This window comes from Diabrotica undecimpunctata, chromosome 9 (genome assembly GCF_040954645.1).
Source record: "Diabrotica undecimpunctata isolate CICGRU chromosome 9, icDiaUnde3, whole genome shotgun sequence".
Taxonomy (NCBI): domain Eukaryota; kingdom Metazoa; phylum Arthropoda; class Insecta; order Coleoptera; family Chrysomelidae; genus Diabrotica; species Diabrotica undecimpunctata.
Window position 1 is genome coordinate 36938822 of NC_092811.1, and position 22502 is coordinate 36961323.

A 22502-nucleotide genomic window follows, 5' to 3' on the forward strand; every position below is an offset into this window, starting at 1 on the left:
TGGTCTAGTTCTCTCCAAATCTGGATCAGCCTCTCTCCCACTTCCTGTAAGTTGTTTGGTTGGATCGGTGTCGCTCTTAATCGCCTACCAAGAATATTTCAGAGATTTTCAATCGGATTTAAATCCGGACTATCTGCTGGCCATTTCATAGTGTTAATTTCTACCTCTTCTAGATAATTCCTGACGATCTGTGCAGCGTGAAGTCTGGCATTATCTTGCATTAGTAAGAAATTTTCACCGATATAAGGAGCGAATGGTACTACGTGTTGCTCCAGGATCTCCAATATGTACGTTTCAGCTGTAACAGTTCCATTTTGTATGACCACTAGGTCCGTACGTGCGGTCAAAGAAATACCACCCCGCACCATAATGGATCCCCCACCAAAAAATGTGGTATGTGAGAAGTTACACTGAGCATATCGTTAGATGGGTTGTCGCAACACACGAACACGTCTTTCGTTATTGTACAAATAAAATCGGGATTCATCAGTAAATAGCACTCGTTCCCAGTCAGCCTCTAACCAATTAACGTGTTCTCTGGCAAAATGTAGTCTCCCCCTTCGATGCTCTGCAGTTAATAGAGGTCCTCGGACGGCAATCCTAGGTATTAAGTTGTATTCCCTAAGTCGCTGGTGAACAGTTTCAGTACTAATTTGTATAGCATGCACGTCTCGAAGCTGAATTTGTAGACTTCGATGTGTTACAAAACGTTGTCGAAGAGCAGAAATTCTTAAAAATCGATCTTGAATAGGGGTAGTTACCCGGTTACGTCCTTGCCCTGGTCTGCGTGTATGATCCCCTGTTTCGGGGAATTTTTCTTACACCCGTGAGACCGATGTGTGTTACACATTAAACCGACAACCAAATCTTCGGTAACTCCAACCTTCTTCCGACAGTATCACTGCTTGGGCACATTCATCTCGGGTTAAATTACGTGATTGACGCTCCATAAGAAACACAATTAACAATAATCAACAATTAAACAGTAGCCGAATAAAATTCGTGGACACTTAGAAATTAGTATATTTATAGAATAAGTACATTTTTTGCTTCTTTTTGTTTTGTTGCAAAAAAAACTATAGCGATAAAACACAGTCAATAAATATAGAGTGTACGAATAGCATATACAAGAGACTTGCAAAATATAACATTAAAATGGAAATTTTTATTAACGCTAATAAAATATTTATATTTCAAAGTGGTCCGTTAATTTCTTGGAGAAGTGTATAAAGATACAAGGGACTTAAGGTTGTGTTTAAGGACATTGGCATATATCCAGAAGCTGCAATAGACAATTTTTTATTCCCAAGAATTTTTTGTATTTTACTCTATAAAAAGTTAAAAAAAAAACGAAAAAAAAACAAAAAAAAAATAAAAAAAAAACAAAAAAAAATTAACAAATTAAAAAAAACGAAAAAATGAAAAAATTAAAAAAAAACATCTTCTAAACACGCCAATGTTTATATTATGTATAAACTATGACAGTCCTAAGCCTGAATGAAAGTGTGAAGGGAAGATGGTTTATTTTTATTTTTGACGTGACAACGTCTTAAATTAGGTTGTGGCTCGGAGTCAGTGAGTCACCGAACGAGAGAGAGGCCCGCCGGACCGGCGAATGCCTTGCGTCTCTCTCCCACTCAAACATGATCGGTCCGCTGCGCGCGCAGCACTAGAGAATTAGGCGCGTTGAATCGGTGCGTGCTTCCGTGCTTGTGTCTCTGTCAGTGTTGTTCCGTCTACCGATTTTTCGGTAGATCTACCGAATTTGATTCCTATCTACCGATCTACCGAACTGCCCCTTGAATCTACCTAATTTTAAAACAAATATCACAATGACTTGAAAATAAATTCGGATAATACAATTTATCTTTTTATTTCTGTTACCATCAAAAAACTTTTCAGTGTAACCTAATACTTGGTATTTTTAATACGTTTGTATTAAAATTCATTTGATACTTCCCTATAGTGTTTAAAAATATATTTGCAAAGATGCAAAGAAAGCGAAATACCCCGAGATTCAAGTTCGTAATTTTATACCTAATAATAACATATTGTATAAACATCATTCCGTAATCATAATCATTCACACACGCCTCTTCAATTCTCAAAGAATCTCAAGTATCAAGTGATAAATTATTAGCTAAATGACGGTGTGTGTGCTGTCGGTTTTCTTTGACTGCCGACTTAATCCATTAGCAGATAATGGTTGTTACATCTATTTGAACCAGAACGTTTTAACTTTCTGTAAATATTATGACCTATAACTATTTCTCAAAATATTATTAAACCTTATTTGTATCATAATAGCTGATGTGAGCATTTGGTCCCAATAATTTGATTCTTTATTTATTAAACAAAATTCAATGAATTATGGTTATTTCTAATAATTAGTTCAGCATAATTATTTAAGGTCTTTAACTTTTGAACCATTAGCCACCATAATGGGAAACTTTTCTATTTTTAGTTTTATGGAAAAAAGTTATTCTTTCTAAAAAGTTCTGAATGATCTAAAACTTAGAATACAATCATCAGATATTAAATTTTTTTAGTAATATAGGCAGTTTATCAAAAAATATGAATTTTATGTTCATATTTTTTGACAAACCTCGTGTATATGGCTCAAAAAATTTAATTGATGATTGATTTTAGGTTTTAGGTCATATAACTAAAAAAAAATTCCATTATGGTGTTCACTTAATTGGACGCACTGTATTATAATATATATATATATATATATATATATATATATATATATATATATATATATATATATATATATATATATATAATTTACGTCATTGCATATGATCTACCGAATTTTGCCGAAGACATCTCCCGATATTGGATAAGCTCCACGGAACATCACTGGTCTCTGTCTTTCTCGAGCGTTCTTGGCGTTCAAGACACATTACAGCAGAAACACTTCCTTTCATTTCATATTTCTCCTATCATCGTCCTATCCTCAACAAAATCACTCAAATAGAAATTACAGTCGGTCCGCCGGATCTTTGCACAAGTATGACATTATTCACGAATTATTTTTTATGTTACGTCTCTTTCCTACTCACAGAAACTAAAACTATTAACTTAAACCGCCTGTCCATACACAACACCATGCATTGAACAAAGACAGCCATAGAACAATGATCGCTGATTGATTCGTCTACTGACAATTGACATGACTATTGGAAATTTTGTTTTGACAGAGTGTAATATTTTTATAAATTATTTTCGTTTGATTTAAATAATCAATCCTTTTTCATACTTTAAATATACATATTTTTAACAAACAGTTGTTATAACGACTAACCCTTACCTTCGTGTTCAATTTATTAAGGTAAGAATTCATGTATTAGCTAATAACAAATAATAAATTTTTTTAGTGAAATATTTTTAAAGGTTTTTATTTTTAGAGTATGCCTGGCAAGCCTTTAACTTCTCAAGCTTAGCAACTTGTGTTGAATGTGTTGGAGTATTTCGAATTAGAAAAAGTAAATGGAGGGCCTTTGGAGCCATTTTCGTCTGTTCAACAGGTAACATATTGAAATGTATGTTCGTTTATGAAAATCATTAAACAATTCTTTATTTAAGAGAGTAGCTGCTGCATTAAAAATATAACGACGAACAGTATGTACAATTATTAAAAGGAAAGAAAATAATCACATTCTTTCAAAGCCAGGCAAAAGTAGACCTCGTCCGAAAAACAAAACAACTGATCTGTCTGAGGGATCAACAATGGCAGTGCCTAATACAGTATACGACATGTACCAACAAAGTAAGTAGTTAAAAATTTCTTCAATCTGAATTTGATATACCATAAGATAATGGTATCATGTACCATGATAACCAGAAGGTACTTTTTAATCAATACTTTATATAAATGTATGTTGTAAAAAAGATTGTTGAGAGTAGTTTAAGAAAATTTCTGCTGAATACATTAATGGATATTAAGTCAATTTTCTTGTGAGTTTTTTAATTTGAAATAATTTATAGTTTTATAAAATCAAAGTATTACTTCTTTTTCATTGAACTAGTTATAACAGTGTGGTTTATTCTGTACTTATCTGTTCTTTTTTTTTTTAAGAAACATGTTACTCTGCAAAGTATAAGTAATGAATTAAGGGATAAAGAAGTTGCATTTATTGGCAAAACATCTGTTAGCATGAACTACTAAAAGAACACGGCCATCAAGTGTTGAGACTACCTCCTTATCACTGTGAATTCAACGCTATTGAACTAATTTGGGCAAACTGCAAGTCATATTACAATAAGAATGTTGGTAGAGATGGACATTCTGATAATGCTGTTATAAATATGTGGAAAGAGGCACTAAACCAATGTAACACAGAAATTTGGGAAAAATGTGTGAAACATACTCATGAAATTATTACAAAGTGGTATATCCGAAAAAAAAATATGGTTGACACTAACATTAAACCAATCATAATAGACACTGGTAATATGAGTGGCTCAGATTCTGACAGTGAAGAATTCTTAAATTTATGATTGGCTACATGGCTGTATAGTGTATAAGGCTTCAATAAATATTTAAATTATATTATTGTTATAATAAATTCTTTTTTACCCAGCTCAAGTTTTCTATTTTTTAATTTATTATGCATAGATTTCTTTATTTGAAGTTCGTTGTGTTAATTTTTGTATGACCATTTTTTAAAACAAAGTGATTACTTAAGTCTGAAAACCATATTTAACACTGAATAAACAAAATTATCAAGATGATGGAGCACTGGAGTAGATTTATATTCAGTTTTTTAGATCTTCTTGTAGTGTCTACCCGTTTCGGATATTGGCGACTATCATGACAATTTGTACTTTGCACACTGCTGGTCTGAAAATATTTGTTGTGTTGAACCGCATACATAGATTCTTCAGCCAGGAAATCCTTCGCCTTCCTGAGCCTCGTTTTCCATCTACTTTTCATATATTTCGTTGTTGCTAATGATGTGACCAAGGTATTCTATTTTGGCTGTTTTTATTGTGGTTATCAGCTGTTTTTCTTTTTCCATTCTTAATAAAACGTCCTGATTAGTAACGTGACCGGTATAAGATATCTTCAGGATTCGACGATAAAGCCACATTTCGAAAGCCTCAATGTTCCTGCAGGTAGTGTCTGTGAAAGTCCACGACTCAACTCCGTACAATAGTATACGAAAGATATAACATGGTAGTAACCTGATTTTTATGGGTGTGAATAAATCATGACATTTGAATAGCTTAGCCATTTTTGAAATGTAGATTTGGCTTTCTCTATCCTACATTTAATTTCTAAGGAATGGTCCCAATTTTTACTCTTTCTGTTCATTAACCTGAATGCTTTATGGTAATCAATGAAGCATGCATATGTATTGCAGTTCACATCTCTACATCGTTGAAATAGCCTTTTTATGCTAAAGAGAGCCTCTCTCGTACCCACTGCATTCCGAAAACTAAACTTTGTACTACGGCTGAATTTTTCTTCGCACAGTCTATATATTCTTTGATGTATGATTTTTAGAAATATCTTTAAAAGATGGTTCATTAAGCTGATGGTCGGCAAATCACTGCAGGATACGGATTTTGTTTTCTTTGGTACAGCAATAAACGTCGGCGTGACTTCAGCCATGTTCTTGGTTCATTAAATATTTTTATTAGGAGTTGAGTACCGTTGGTGTTAAATAGTTTTATGATCAGCATGTGCATTGTCAGGTCCAGGAGCTTTGCCATCTTTTGGTTGTAATATTGCCTTTTCCACTTCATTTGATGTGATTTGTAAGTGGTCATTACATATGTGGGATGGAGGTTGTTGGGATCTACTATCATCAGAGTTCTTTGATAAACTTGGTCCATATGCAAATTTCTTGATTTTTATCTGTGATGATGTTTCTCTGTTGATCTCGCAGTTTGTTAGCTGTATTTAATTTCTAAAGACCAGCTGCTTGTTTATGCATTTTAAACGTATCGTGTTTTTCTTTCAATAAATATATTTCTTCACACTGTGATTTTAACCAATTTTCTTGGGCCTTTCGTATTTGTGTTCTTATTTGTCTGTGAATATTGTTGTAATACATTCTTGTGTTGTTCTTTGATTTTTTTCTTTTTTCCATGAGTTGCAGTATCTTGTCATTCATCTGACTGTTCTTTTTCTCTTTTTTTTATTAGATGTTCTTATCTAATCTTTAAAAACGTCTCTTTTGTTTACTCACATTTTAGTCTTCTCATATCACATTTTTGTTACTATTCTTTTTTGTAACCTTCTTAAATCTAAACCGATATTTACCAACAACAGGAACATCATCTGACGATATGTCAGTACCATATATTTGCTTATATTCAATAAAAATACTTTAATTTCTTATTACTATGGTTTAAATATTTATTTACTGTAGATGTTATTGGACAACCTATAGGTTTCCAAAAATTGAAAAATCACGTTCATAAATGTATACGTATCCAGTTTTCTAAATGCAATAAATGAAATAAAAGAGAAGTATAAAAACGTCAATTGTAATATTAGCCATTTTCTAATTTTTATAATAATTCTTATAGCCGACATACGTTTGACTCACATGTTTTGATTTATTTCCTATAATAAGAATGATGACGATGTGCAAAGATCCGGCGGATCGACTGTAGTTAAGTTTAAGTTTACATGTACAATGTTTTAGTAAACAAAATATATTTCTATAGTTAAAATTTGTGCAATTCTTATTTTCATTCAATTCCTTGTTCCTATTGTGCAATTTAATAATATTCATATCAATAAATATTCTACCGAGAAAAAGACGTTGTCACGTAAAATCTTCGCCCATAAAACCGACTTTACAGGCAACCGATTTTTTTTATAGTTTTATGATTTTTTAAAACTAATTTTACTAGCCTAATCGTTACCTGATCGTTATGGTAGAATAAAATTAAACGTCGATTACAAGAGAGCGCAAAACGGTCGATATAAGAAAATAATTAGCTATACATCTCCATTAAGAAAGTGTTAGAGCGCAAACCGGCCGATTTCAGGTAAGGGCACAAAACGGTCGAGCGCATATCGGCCGATACCGGTTTTATGCAATTTTTGAAGGCTACGGAACGTATCCCTACTTTTTCAAGTAACGTCTTTTTTTATACGATTTTTTTATATGCGCTTTTCTGTGAAACGTATCCACCGCATAAAACGAGACCTTACTGTATTTAGAATGCGTATTTATGTACAGATATTTTATTCGTTGACATTTAGAGTACTCCCAATTTCTAATCAATTGAACTGTACAAATTCTGTCTATCAAAGCAAACAATTTGTTCACGACGTCTAACCATGAAATATCAAATGCCATACAGGGTCACGTTGAACTAACATACATATTTAAGTGTTCGTTATAACGTAGAAATATTTTTGTATTCATTTGTGTTTATAAGCAATTAAAATATTTCAAACGAGCAGAGGTATTCTGAAACATATCAGGTTGATATAACAAAAGGTTGTTATTTTTTTTAAATATGTTCCTTTTAAAATTTAGAAAAAAAATTAATTTCCTTTAGTCGGCTGTATACTATGAATCACAAAAATGTTATTTAAACAGTCCTTTATAAAAAGGTAGATTTATTAAAAAAAAAAAAGGAAACCCTTTCGGGCTACATCAGAACGTTTTCATACTAACAAGTCCATCATAAGTGCTGTTCCTGAAATAAGTATTAACACTTTAAAGGGGGTAGGCTTTTAAAGGACGGTGCTCGTTCCACAAGTACATACCAAGCAAACCCAATAGATACGGTATAAAAATATGTGCACTGTCTGATGCGAAGCTATTTTATACCAGTAACATGGAAGTATACGTTCGCAAAAAACAAGTGGGTGGTTCATATCAGTAGCTTGGTTCTAAAAGGGCCAATGTCAATTTTAGACTGTTTGGGCATAAGTGCATTTTTGTCTTAGATTTCAAATAAACAACACTGTGTAAAAAGGGCCAATGTCTAGATAGAGTAACAACAGACTTACAGCATTACTTTTGGCTAATGTCAATCTCTAATCAACACTAATTTTTAAAGCAAAAAGGACCAATGTAGACTTCAGCCTCAATGCTTCTAAAAATTTTATTTCTATACAGGCCAATGTTGACATTGGCCCTTTTTAACAAAACCTTCTTCGATTTGATTTGACATTGGCCCCTTATTTCTAGGTTAGGTTTCTGTCTATACACATTATCGTGAGTGCAAAAGTAGTACCTAATCTTTGTATTAAAAAATCGACAGTGGCTCTGAGGCCTCTGAGTGTGTGTTTTAAAATACAAAAAGTGATGGAGCAGTTATACCGTGGAAAGAAACTTGTTAACTTGTGTAAGTTAGACAAAATGGAAGCAAATAAACAAGCCGGTAAGTAAATAGGTTAACTTTATTTTAAAAATTGGTAATATTACAAGATTTAGATGTAAGGACGAAATGATAACTAAGTAAAAAATTGTATACTCAAAAAATGTACCATGTAGGACAAATTTAGTGACTAGGCCGACTGTATGAATATTAGTAACTTATGCTAAGACATTTCAGTCCTATAAATCTTATTTTCAAATCACTTAGTGCAATTTAATAACAATTTTTATTTAAATTTTAGATAATGTGCCGCTGCCTTCAAAACAGGATGATTCGACTGTTTTACAAGAAAACTATGATCCTGGACTAAGCATTTCGCCAGGTAGATAAACCAATGTAAATAGTTCTTTGTTTCAGATAATTAATTTTTTGCTCTCTTTGTTTCAGACAATAAATTACAAGATATAACAACTGAACAATCATCATCGAAAAATACAATAAAGTACAGAATCAGAACATACGCTGACTGTCTGGAATGAAACTTCTTATAGAAGAGGAAGAAAAAAAGTTCTGGACGGAGAACAAATTAGAAAAAGGAAGCGTAATCCAAATAATTGGGAAAAGAATAAAAGAAAGAACTTAAAAACACTTGGAAAAGAATATGTTACAATTCAAGGTAAAAAGATTTCAGAGAAATCATTAAAAAATCCATGTCAATGCCGAAAGAAATGTTTTGAAAAATTATCAAATGGAGAAAGGCAGACCATTTTTAGTGAATTTTATAATCTTGCTTGGGAAGCTCAAAATCGGTTTATTGCCAGTCACATTCAAGAAAGAGAGAAGGCAGTACAAAGAATAAGAGGCCGTAATGAAACAAGTAGAAGAAAGTATAGCAGGCAATATTATTTAGATTGTAACTCAGAGAGAATTGAGGTTTGCCAAGTTATGTTTTTATCAACGTTAGATGTAACCTTAAAAAAAGTTCGGGTAATAATGAACAAAAAGCGTTCCTCAACATCAAATATTTGCTCAAGCGATGGTCGTGGAAAACATACGAACCATCCAAAAATAAAGGAAGAGGAGAAAGATGTAATAAGGCAACACATTCTGATGTTTCCTTCGTTTCAAAGTCACTACGCTCGAGAGAAAACTGCAAAGAAATATTTGCCTCCCGATCTTTCTATTTCAAAAATGTATAGGCTATATTGTGAGTATTGCCAAGAAAACAACATAACACCTAGAAACGAATCACTGTACAGACAAATTTTCGTGGAAGAATTTAACTTGTGTTTTAAAAAACCGTATAATGATACGTGTACTACTTGCGAACACTTAGCAGAGTTTGCTTATGAAGAGAAAAAGAAAGATAGACTGGCTTGCAAACTTAATCCAAATTTGGTGGTATTCAGTTTTGACCTACAAAAATGTTTGCCCACTCCCTACTTAAAAAGCAGCATTTCATTCTATAAAAGAAAATTATGGACTCTGAACCTTACCATTTTTGAGACGCAAGGAACTACAAACTCAGCTAAATGCTACCTATGGAATGAAACTATAGCTCAAAGAGGTGGACAAGAAATTGCTTCCTGTCTATACACCTACCTAAATAGTATTCCCTCTCATATAAATAAAATCATTATGTATAGCGACTGCTGCCCTGGGCAAAATCGAAATATTTTACTATCAGTTATGCTTCTTACCGTTATTGAACATTCCAAACACCAAGGAAGGAAGATTGATATTTATCACAAATTTCTAGTACCCGGACACACTCACATGGAAGCAGACACTATACATGCTGCAATAGAAAAAACTAAAAATTCTACTACTGCCAGGATAGATATTCCTAGAGACTGGGCTAACCTTATTCGTCTAATACCCAGAAAACCACCAATTTTTGTTCAAGAAATGAAGCAAGAAGAATGTCTTTGTTTTAAATCATTATTATCTGGCAAATTTCAGCATGCAAAAACCAATACTCAAGGACAACCAGTGGTGTGGTCTAAAATAAGACTTATTTACTATTCAAGTGAAAATCTTGGCGTGATGAAATACAAAAACTCCTTTACCGACGATGAGCCTTATAAAACATTGAGCTTATTAAGAACAAGAACTAGAAATTCTGGAACTACTCGTTTGTTACCAATCTCTGATAAACCATTGGGCATACCAGCGAATAAAACACAACATCTGAAAGACATGTTACCTTACGTTGAGGAGAGTAGTCGTCCATATTACCTTCAGTTTCTCAATACTTTGACTACATCACCATCTGCAACGGATAATTTTATTGCAGATGAGGAGTACGATCAAGATGATGAGATGTAATATTACCATTGTAATCCTACTGATTGTGACTATGTTTTTATAAAATAAACATTAATCTCTTCAAATTATTGCAATGTTATTATTCCTTAATTGGGCCAAAGTAACATTTTGGGGTATTTTTTTGTTATTCTAAAAGGGCCAATGTCATATTTCCAATAAAAAAAAAAACAAATGTGGGTCAGTTTTACTGATGCCAAACATTCCGTAATCTATGTAAGAATGACAAGACAAAAAAACAGTGTTGCAATATAAAAAATATTAGCAATAACTGTAGATCATTTTGTATAAGAATCTTCTAAAGCAGTTTCCCAAAAACAGCGTTTTATGACTTTGGCCCTTTTAGAACCAAGCTACTGACTAGACACTAGTACCACGGCAGCGGCGGAACGGGACTGTCAACATCTCTACGGATCTAAGAGAAATGTTACCACCGACAATTGGTACACCAGCGTTGATCTTGGTACAATCTTGAAAAAAAAATGGTTTAACTCTCTTGAAAACAATAAAAGTAAATAGAAGAGAAATTCCTGCATATTTCTCTAACAATCAAGGGCGACCTATTAGCTCTAGTACATTTCGGTTTGGTTCAAGAGGAACACTAGTGTCATATAAACAAAAAAAAACGTTCTGTTATATTCCACTATGCACCATCAAGACGACGTTGATCCTGTAACTGGAAAACCGGAAGTCATAATAGCATATAACAGCACAAAAAGCGGTGTTCATACCGTAGATAAATTATGCGCTCAATATGGTGTGGCACGTTGTAGTAGAACATGGGCTATCGTTGTTTTGTTCAGTCTTTTAAATGGTACAGGAATAAATTCCTTTGCTCTTAAAATTGTAACATTCCAAATTCCACAAAGACCCGACTAGAAGTTTTGACAAATTTAGCATTTAGCCTTATGTACAACCACCAGAAGAATCGAAGCCAAAATGTCTATATAGCCAAGACAATAAGGATTCGAAAGGAGATGTGTCATTTGGATGAAAATGTCGTGCCAATTTAAAGAACTCCGAGAGCAATTGGTAGATGTGGTGACTGGATGGAAAAAGAATCAAAAAACGAAATATTTTTGTTCGATTTGTAGAAAGTATCTTTGTTTGGAACATGTAAATCCAATTTGCAATGACTGTAACAATATTCCGGCTGAATTTTATTATTTTTGTTCTTGTTGTCATCTCTTATATTTTTTTTATGATAAGTCTTGGTGAAATTATGTTTTATTTTTGTTTAAGATCGTTCTTGAAGAATGACTTTGACAAACTTGAAGAATTTGTTTAGTAAAAAGGAGAATAAATCAAACTATTATAAAAATTGTGGACTAAAATATACGTAAATAACGTGCTACGTAAATAAACATTTTAAATAAACAAAATATGTCAATAATAATAAATAATGTCAAAAAAACTACAAACAATGGATTATTTTATTAAAATTTAAACAAAATGCATCCAGAGGACTATTTTTATGACCGGTGTAGTAGACCGTGTGCGACAACTGATACACAAAATTAAACTGCGTATACTGGGTATCAATACGGTATATCCACTTTAACATCAATTTTATTTATAGTGTATTTTTATGTATGAGAGAGTAATAAAACAATAAATTATGTATGCAAATCCCTAAACTGTTGATACGGGTGACTCAATGAAAAACAGATATTTGTCAACAAGTTTACAGAAGTATATAGGAAAACAATTTTAAATTGAGTATGACCACCAGGTATAAAGGTTGGAGCAGAATAGAATACAATAGTTGTGACGGTTACTAATCCCTAAATAAGGTTGCCAGTGTCGGAGTGATGGAGGTTAACAGGTACTAATGAATTTGCAAGAAATGTAAGATGTTTATTTTATTGGTTATATATAACCAATAAAAGTTTAATAAGTACCTACCTATTTGCAAAATAAAGTTTAATTCTTTAGATAAAATAAAACGTTTTATTTTATCTATTTGCAAAATAAAGTTTAATTCTTTGCCTATTTGCAAAATAAAGTTTAATTCTTTAGATAAAATAAAACGTTTTATTTTATCTGAAATGAGTGCATTCCACGAAGTAAGGGTTTCAACAATCAAACATTTAATTCTTTAATTCCAGGAATCTACGACAGTAATTGACTAGATAATTACCTTCTAAACTTATTCCACAGAAAATGTGATAGTGGGTTTTTCCATTTTGTATATAGGAAGGTCCAAGTGGCGTATTCAAAATTCTTAACAGTTCACTAAAAGTAGGTACTTCAGTTGCAAGGTGCAGTTTATTGTGTATACTAGTGTTATGGAAAATTTGGAAGTGCCGTGTAAACGCCGAAAAATTGGTCCTCTAACAGTTAATGAAAAAACATTAATATTTAATTGTTTTAAATCATTTACAGACAAACGTTTATGTGAAAGTGTTGATGAGACCGTTGAGTTAGTTAGCAGTACACTTGGTGTTGGGAAATCTACGATTTACAGAGTTATTAAAGAAGAGAAATGTGGTAGTTTTCAAATGCCACGTAATGCTCCAGGGAAACCAAAATTTCAAATAGAATATCATTTTAAAGAAGGACTTCGACGGAAAGTGCATGAATTCTTCTTTAGACAAGAATTTCCAACATTGGATAAAGTTCTTGTCTCAGTTCGAGATGATAAGGATTACCCAGAAATGAGTCGAAGTACGTTATGGAAACTTTTAAAAGAAATAGGATTCCGCTGAAAAAAGAATCCCAGAAAGTCTATTTTATTAGAAAGAAGCGATATTGTCATATGGAGAAGACATTTTCTAAAAACCATAAAGGAAATGAGAAACCAAAAAAGAAAAATATTTTATCTTGATGAAACATGGATCAACGAGGGTCATACACCAAATAAATTTTGGCAGGATGAAACTGTTACAAGTCAAAGGCACGCTTTTGTAAATAACTTATCTACTGGTTTAAACCCACCATCAGGAAAGGAGCGCAGGCTGATAATAGTACACATTGGCAGTTCAGACGGTTTTGTTGAAGGTGGTTTATTAACTTTTGAATCAACTCGTACCGGTGACTACCATGAAGACATGAACGCTGATGTCTTTCAAGAATGGTTCGAACAAATGATAGATCTTCTTCCTAAGAACTGTGTAATAATAATGGATAATGCAAGTTATCACTCCAGACTTATAGAAGGACTGCCCACAACCAAGTGGTTAAAAAAAGACTTGCAGAATTGGATGAGTTCAAAAAATATTACGTACCATCCCGGATCTATAAGAAAGGAACTTTATTCGTAGTGTGCCCTTCATAAAGAAAAATTTAAAAAATACGAAATTGATGAAATTGCCAAAAATCGTGGAATGACAGTACTTAGATCCCCACCATATCATTGTGAATTAAACCCGATTGAACTGGTATGGGCACAGATAGAGTGAAGTTTCAAGAAAAAATACCACTTTTAAAATTCATGATGTTAAACAGTTGTTTTTGGAGGCCGTAAATAATGTAAAACCTGAAAACTGGGAAAAGGCAGTAAATCACACTATTAAAGAAGAGGAAAAAATGTGGAAGCTGGACAATATTACTGATAAAATGATCGAGCCAGTTATTATAAATCTTGGTTCTGAAAGTTCATCTTCTGAATCTGATTTGGATTTGTAACAAGTAGCAGTAAGTTTTATATTAATATTTTTATTCATCTATTTAACATACCTTAGACGGTTTTAAAAACTCTTTTTCTCTTTTGTAATTTTTAAAAATTAAAAAAAATGTGAATTTTTTAAACCCTTTTTAATGTAGGCCAGTCAGTTCTAATATAGTGTGTGATAAAAGAGGTCACTTTTGTTTACATACACATAACACTTTATAACACTGAAATAATTCATTTATTTTTTACAATTATTCAAAGTAATTTTTCAATTAATCTTGAGCACGCCCATGGAGTGGTCGGAGCTATGCTAATTACTCCCTCGTTCATAAAAATAAACTATAACATATATAAATCTGTCCCTTTTTCTCCAACACTGATTCATGATTTCCATACCTGTTAGATATATAATCCATGGGTTTGTATTGTTCTTTCTATGTAAACAGGATGGACCCTTTCAAAAATAATATCTTAAGCTAAATTTCAACAGGAGAGGTTGTTATTTTGAGTGATTTCAGTTTGAAAACTTTACCCGCTATTTGCAGAGTACTGAAGATTTGTAATGAGGTGCCACTTGTAAACAAATAAAGCATAATGATTAATAAATGTACCAAAAATCTGTCGGTATATTTTTGTACAGCTGGATCATAGGAACTATAAACCTATACACCTACTCTATAGCTAGTAGATATTACAGGTCCAAATTACAAAACATATGACCTGGTAAATAAACAAAGCAGAATACTGGACCCCAGTTGAAAAGATAACTAAATAATAGAAAATATTGACAGTATTTTCAAGTATAGGAAAGACAACATTAAAATAATAGTGAAAACGCAAAGATAAAGCCTTAGACAAATGAGAAATATCAAATTAATGTTCAGAGTTTATGAATGATTACCTGAATCATGAAACGAACAAACAAAAAAGAATATTTTGTATGACAATCATTCAATCAATGGTATGAAAGTAAAACATAAATTTAATGAGGAAAACTTCACTAAACTTACTCTGTATTTCGTAAGGAGCGAATTAAAAAGGCAAGAAATTCATAATTGAAGAGGTTGTGCTGGGAATTCCCAAGTTATACAGTTCGTTGAATTGTAAAGTGAGAAAATAGGTATAATAATTGATATAAAACAGTAAATTCAAGGTATTGGGTAATATTGGGAAAATTTAAATGAATAATATATTTAATAATATAGATTTAATATACGTATATAAATATTATATATTATGCATATTATGAAAAATATATATGTACTTACAAAAAAAAGAGCAAAGATATCGGATTGGTATTTTCCGCAGGATTGCGGGGTTTAGTGGTCTTGTTCCCCGTGTCCATTTTGATTTAAACACGGTATATCACAGTAAAATTTGTAAGTACACTTCGTAGGTGTTTCGAGAGTCCGCGAACTGCAGAGCGGACAATCGCACACATCTGTCCCAATTTTACCACCGACTGCCGTAGACTGATCGAATCGGAATACGGTCTGGGCGAATGCGATGTTGCCGAGCTGACGGCGCTAGATCTTTGACGACTTCGCGGAAATCTCGAGCGGCACCAATAGCATCTGGAATGGAATAGGTTTTTATTTTTTTAAGAGATAATATTTGCCTTGGTGGAATAAGGCTGTTGCTAGATATTGCATGTATTGTGAAATGTTACGCTAATAATGGAAAACAAATAAAAAAAAGCTGTATCAACAATACCGGTGCATTCATAACTCGAAAATTATCATGAACGCCGTATAATCTAGTAGGATTACGGCAGACGCCGTATAGTCTTGTTTACTTATTTTGTAAGCCAGATTTTCTTTGCTTTTCTTATTTTTTTGTAGTTTCGGATCTGTCATATCTTCGCTAGTATATAATTTGTGTATAATTGAGTGGTCGAGCTAAGTGATCTAAGTGCCAAAATTAAAATTTGCCAGAAATAAAAAAAAAACTTGAACATCCAAAAAAATAAAACAAGTATATTGTTTATCGAAATCAAATTTTTGGTGATAATACACTGAAGAAACTTAGTAATTCACAATAAATGAAGGAAAAATGGACATGATCTCAAGTCGACAAAAATAATATATGATTAAAAATCAAAAATAGAGGTGAAAAATGCTCTATTTTCCTGGTTAACCTTTGTGTCTATACCCAGGTACCTGGGTATCCTTGGTAATTGTTTTATCTGAATCATTGACGATAGTATAAATATTTTTATTCGAGCTTCTAGTTATTCCTAAAATTATTTAGAACGAAGAGATTTATAATAAAAACCAAACAAAAAAATGCATATAATATATTAAATTTACCTGTCAAAGTTTTTACACCATTACGTCCACACCCGTGGCACCCGGTTAACACGAATGTTTAGTAAATTATGAAACTCTGTCTAGTTTTTTTTATAATAAAAGTGATATGGAAACGTGAATAAAAGTTACATTTTAAAAACATTGTGCACACTTACTTATATTTACTGAGTGTTCGTTACATAGTGGACGATTACAAACATTACATGATTTTCGTGTCTTTCTTCGCCGCTTTTTCGCTAAAGACATACAAATGTAGCAGTTTCCAAAAATTTTGAGGCGTCCAGTGGAATCTCGAAGTGGTAATGACTCTGAAGTATTACTTGAATCTGTAGGTAGAGGTTTTCCTAACATACACTCAATTCCTGACCTTGATGAAAAATTTCGGTATACATTTGGTACTTTAGATCTAGCAGAAATTGCAGGCATCACTAGTTGTTTCCCTAAGTTTTTAGAAAAATTCTACGCTTACTGGTTTCAGTAGAACTCTTTGGATTATTCTCTGTATAAATTATATAGGTTGCAAAATGAGAAACCATTTTGTCCATGTTGTCTACGCCTCCTTTAGTTGTATTATAGAACTGAATTATTTCAGGTTTATTTTTTGGGCCACTTACATTATCGTTGTCACGCATTGTTGACAGCAAGATAACGCTTTTTTTCTTTTTTGGTACATATGAACAAATAGTAACACGATCTGCACTGAATCCGTGTAATGACGATTCAGGCTCACGCGCTGGCGAAGGCAGCATTTCTTGTGGAATATATGGTTCGTTTCTTTTCAAAGTACCAACTAATGATAAATTCCAAGACAACAGGAGACGGGCTAGTGGAAGAGTTGTGAAAAAATTATCCATTGTTATGTTTCGTCCAGAATTTTTGTATCGGTAACACAAATCTTTTACTACGCGTTCACCTTGATTAGTTTCACGTCCAGTCGAATTTTTTCCAGTATAAATTTGTCCAGTAAGTGGATACGAATTATTGGCGTCACAAACCCACTAAACCTTGATGCCATACTTGGCAGGTTTTGCTGGCATATATTGCGTGAAACGTGTCCTACCTCTAAAAGGAAATAACTGTTCATCCACAGTAAGAGAATCCGACGGTACATAGTTACGACGTAAATTATCATTGAGAAGATGGAATATATCTGTAATGCTGCAGCTTTATCATTGTGCAGACGTTCTGCACGTGTTTTGTCATTGTCAAACCGTAAGAATCTACTGATGCTCCAAAAGCGATTTATGCACATACTTGCTCGGTACAAAGGATGAGAGTCTGTTTTCCATAAATCTTTCGAGTGCTCTGAATTTGAATGCCGTACTCCTGCTGTAATAAGAATACCTAAGTATGTATCAAATTCTTCTGTTGTGAGTGACTTCCAAACATTTCGAGGTTTGTCGGGGTTTTCAACTTTATACTTTTCACAAACGCTATTAGCTTTTCGATTGGTTTCGCGTATAATTATGTCACACATTACGTCACTGAAAACACATTTGAATGTATCTCTAATCGAAAGAGTTTTAGTAGAACGTACTGGGCCCGTTTTTTTCACGCAAAAGGTTACGTTTCAGTGTTCGACTTGCAGTAAACGGTTTTCGTTGCCAAATCGTTTTATCTTTTGCAACCAGAACATCACTTTGGGAAGAACTTTCTTGAAAATCGTCAAAATCTTCATCACTACTATCGTCGCCGTCGGTATCGATTTTAATCTTATTATTGATATCAGTAAAAACGTCCTCTACGTCAGAAGCTTCATCTCCATCCGGTTTGCTTTGCGAAACATAGTCCTCATCTGATTTCTGGTTTTCGATATTTTTGTCTACTTCCTCATCTATATCGTCTATAAATTGTTGCAAATACTTCTGTTGCTTTTCATACGTCACTCTAAAATTGAATGATCTATGTATAAAACATTGTAAAAATAAACAGTAATAACTTACCTTTTAAATTCGCTAGCACTCACTTTTCTTCTTGCCATTATTACAAGTAATTACAACATAAAACACGCTTATAGTCACAAAAATATTAACAACTTGTAAGCACAGTTAAATAAACACTGATAGCAAACAAAGAAAAATCCCAATTGTCCGTTATTTTCGGAATGTACAAGCGAAGTTTACCGAAACAATGCCGGGTACCTGGGTAGCACGGGTATAGACTCCCGTATCAGGTACTTGGGTATTGACATAACGGTTAATGAATCCTAGCATGGCGCGAAGATCTTTTTTCTTACTTTCGTTTATTTGCTGAACACCAGGAAGGGCTAAGAGCTCTGTTGAGTTTAACTTTTTTACATTTATACCTTTTTTCAATACACAACACTTTTAGACTTCTCCCATTCCATTAAGTCACTGAAACATTTCTTGTACAATACTGTTCCTGGATCTTCTTTCGTCACACGTAACCACGATGCTTGAGTAATGTCAAGTTTAGATGTATCTTTGACATTTTGATGATATTTTATCTTCTTCTTCTTCCTCCTTCTTGTATGTAGGCTTTAAAGCCTGTTTCTTCTTCAATATTAGCCTCCTAAATTGTATAAATTGTCGCACCATCTTTTTCTTGGTCTGCCAATACTTCTTTGCCATTTGGTGACTGATCTCGTCCTATTCGTACTATCCTATCCTCTGCCATTCTACTAATTTGTTCGTTTCACTCCTGTTTCCGTCTTGTCACCCATCCATTTATGTCTTCTATATTGCATGCTCTTCTTATGTTTTCGCTTCTCTCCCTATCCAACAGACCTTTCCCTGATATTCGTCGAAGTATTTTCATCTCTGGTGTTTCTAGTAGTCGTCTCGTTTTAGATGTGTCAGGTCTTGTCTCAGCCGTGTATGTTAATATAGGTCTAATTGCTGCTTCTTAGATAGATTCTTGTTTTAGGTGTTTGTTCTTCCAGATTATTTCGTTAAGAGATCCCGCCGCTTTACTTGCTTTTAAGCTTTGTTGTCGTACTTCTTCTTCAACATCTCCGTAACTAGTTATATCTATTCCCAGATATCTAAACCTTGCTTCCTGCTTTATTATTTTCCCATCATTTTCGATTGTACATCGTAGTGGGTATTTAGATGTCATACATTTGGATTTCTTTGTTTCCCATTGTGTAACCATGACCTTTACGTACTGCTTGTATTATTTCGTCGATTATTATATTAAAGAGAAGTGGGCTTAACGAGTCACCCTGTCTGACTCCGCTTTGTACTGGTATACACTGTGTTAGTTTTCCATTTATCTTTGCCTGTATTCGATTATGGAAGTAGATGTTTTCGATGGTTTGTATGATATTGATTGGTATGTTTCTTTTCTATGTATTCGATTATGGAAGTAGATGTTTTCGATGGTTTGTATGATATTGATTGGTATGTTTCTTTTATACAGTAGGTGTAAGACATCCTCGACTTGGATGCTATCGAAAGACTTTGTCAGGTCTATAAAACATGGATATGCTGGTTTATTGTACTCGATGGCCTTTTCCGTGATTTGTCTTAGTACAAATACAGCGTCTACGCAGGATTTTCCGGGTCTGAATCCTTGTTGTTCATCTGATAAAGTTGTTAGTTTATTGATTTTGTTAGTTAGGACTTTTGTGGTAAGCTTAAGTGCGGTGTTCAGTAGATTTATACCTCTATAATTGTTGAGGTCTTCTTTATCTCCTTTCTTGAACATTTGTATCATTATGCTGTTTCTCCATGCGTCTGGTATTTTGCAGTGCAATATTAGTTTTTGTATAAATTTTGTCATCTCTAGGGTTATACTTTCTCCTCCGTATTTTAGAAGCTCGTTGGTTATTTCGTCTGGTCCTGGTGACTTTCTATTTTTAAGTGAATTTATGACTATTTCTACTTTCTGAAAACTTATTTCTATTTCGTGTCTTAATTCAGGTACGTTATTGTGTTGATTATTATTTTCCTTTGCTTTAAACAGTTCCGTTAGGTATCTTTCCTATTCGTTTGCTGATATGTTATTGTATTCCTTCAATCCTGCCATTTCTTTCCATTGGTTTCTTATGAATCTCCATATTTGTTTTTGTGTATCGTAGAAATCGCTTTCCATCCATTTTGTAAACAGTTCCCATTGTTCATTTTTTGTTCTTCTTACCAACTGCTTTGTTTCATTTCGTATTCTTCTATAGGTGTCTCGAGATTTTGGGTATTTGATGTTTTGTACTTCGTGTAGGCCTCTCGTTTCTCTTTACATTTCTCTTTTATTTCTTTTCTGAACCATGGTGTATTGTTGTTGTTTCTTTTGTTCAGTATGACTTTGCGTTTTCCTAGAGCTTCTGTTGCTGCTTCATCAATGTTGTTTTTATTTTCTCCCAGCTCGCGTTTATATCTTCGATGTCGTCTATTTGTTTCAACTGTATCTTCTGTGCTAGCCTCTTTGGTACATTTCTCTTGTAAAGTCGTTCCACAGTGATTCTACATTGAATTTTTCTCGGTGATAAATGTTTATCACTGTACCTCCTGTAGAAAATGTTTTGGTGTTATTTTCATTCTTATCTTTGCTGGTACTAGTTTGTGTTTACTCCCTGCGTCTGCTGAGTTTAAAGTTCGGATATCTAAAATTTACTTTGGGTGATATTTTATCGAAATCAAAAATAGTACATTCTTCCATATATAACACTTTATAAAGCCTGGAAGGTCTAGCATCAGCAATTACGGCTTTTACATCGTTTACTGTTTGAAGCTTGGAATGTTTTGCACGTTTCTTGATAAGAGCAAAATCTCTATCTGAAGATGAAAAGCTATGACCGGAAAATAAAAAGTTATGATCGATGGTATCAAAATGTCCATTGGCTACTAAGAAAATGCATAAGAAAATAAACATTCGGTTTTTCAATTGCCCTGCACAGTTGTTGCTCCATATACATAGTTTTCGCTTATAAATTAAAAGCTGTCCTGTATTCAAGGCTTCTTGAAGACATGATGCCATTTGGTTCCCACCACGACCCGACTGTCCTGCATGCCAGATGCAGATTTTCCTACCTGACGTACCTTTACGCGTATTCCAAAATTTTAACATGACAATTGGCGGCTGTAGTACATACCGCTATGCGTCAAATTAGGAAGCGAAAATACTTTTTGTAGATCCATAGTAAGGGTACAGGTATCGCTACCTGGAAGAGTACTGCTCGTACTGTCTTCTTGAATAACATTAAGAGCTTTACCGGTTTTTCTACAATGTAATTCCAACTCAGTTTTAGCTTTTCTGGATACATTAAGGTCTTGGTCCTTGCTTCTTAAAACAAGGAAATCACAAGTCTTGCAGGTCTAGTAACCAGAGGACCATGTAACCTATGTAGAGCCATACGTTGCCGTGTTACCAATTCCAACGGTAACTTAAACATCCTAATTTATAATAATATACAGTGTGTAAACGCCAAATGGAATAAATTCATTATTTAGGTTACTGTACATATTTATAAAAAATCCCGAAACACGTCAAATTTAAATTATAACTTGACTTTCTTTAACGTGAAAATGCAACCCCTACCTTCAACCCCCTTAGAATGACAGGTACAACCCCAATTTTTAAAATAGGAAGTATAGGCTTGTGATATATCGTTTGAAAGGTCCTTTCATTCTCCATTCAAACATGTCGCTTTCAAGTTTATTAAGATTAATTAAGATAAAATAAATTAAAATCATATGGTTACCGAAATTCGCTAAAATATACTCAAAACTTATTTCCCGTTTAGGTCTTAATAATGAGAAAGTGAACAAAAACCATGGCAATGTGGTTTTTAGATGGTAACCATTAAAAAACTTTAAAATTTCCGTGGCAACGTTATTTTAACACGCATTAGTAAATTGTTTTATTTAAGTTGTCAGTATTTTAATTTAAGTAAAAAGTTCGTTCAATTCAATTCTGAAAAATGGTTAGATTAACGGAAATGCATAAAATAACAGTTTTACAAATGATTGGTTACGGAGATAACACCCGAACACAAC

The 22502-nt window shown here is 33.2% G+C and overlaps 1 protein-coding gene and 1 long non-coding RNA gene across 2 annotated transcripts in view; one reads left to right on the plus strand and one right to left on the minus strand.

The window, feature by feature from the left end:
- The window catches only part of LOC140449850 (probable multidrug resistance-associated protein lethal(2)03659), a 162645-nt gene extending 146916 nt beyond the window's left edge, over positions 1-15729 (minus strand). Inside the window, exon 1 of the mRNA XM_072543219.1 lies at positions 15508-15729. Within this exon, the coding sequence (XP_072399320.1) occupies positions 15508-15584 (77 nt within the window). The 5' untranslated portion in view covers positions 15585-15729. The remainder of the gene's footprint in view (positions 1-15507) is intronic.
- LOC140449390 (uncharacterized) lies at positions 3194-3722 on the plus strand. The gene is made up of 3 exons (XR_011951795.1): positions 3194-3337; positions 3414-3533; positions 3592-3722. It is a non-coding gene; the product is annotated as an uncharacterized lncRNA (long non-coding RNA).
- Positions 15730-22502: the final 6773 nt, after the last annotated feature.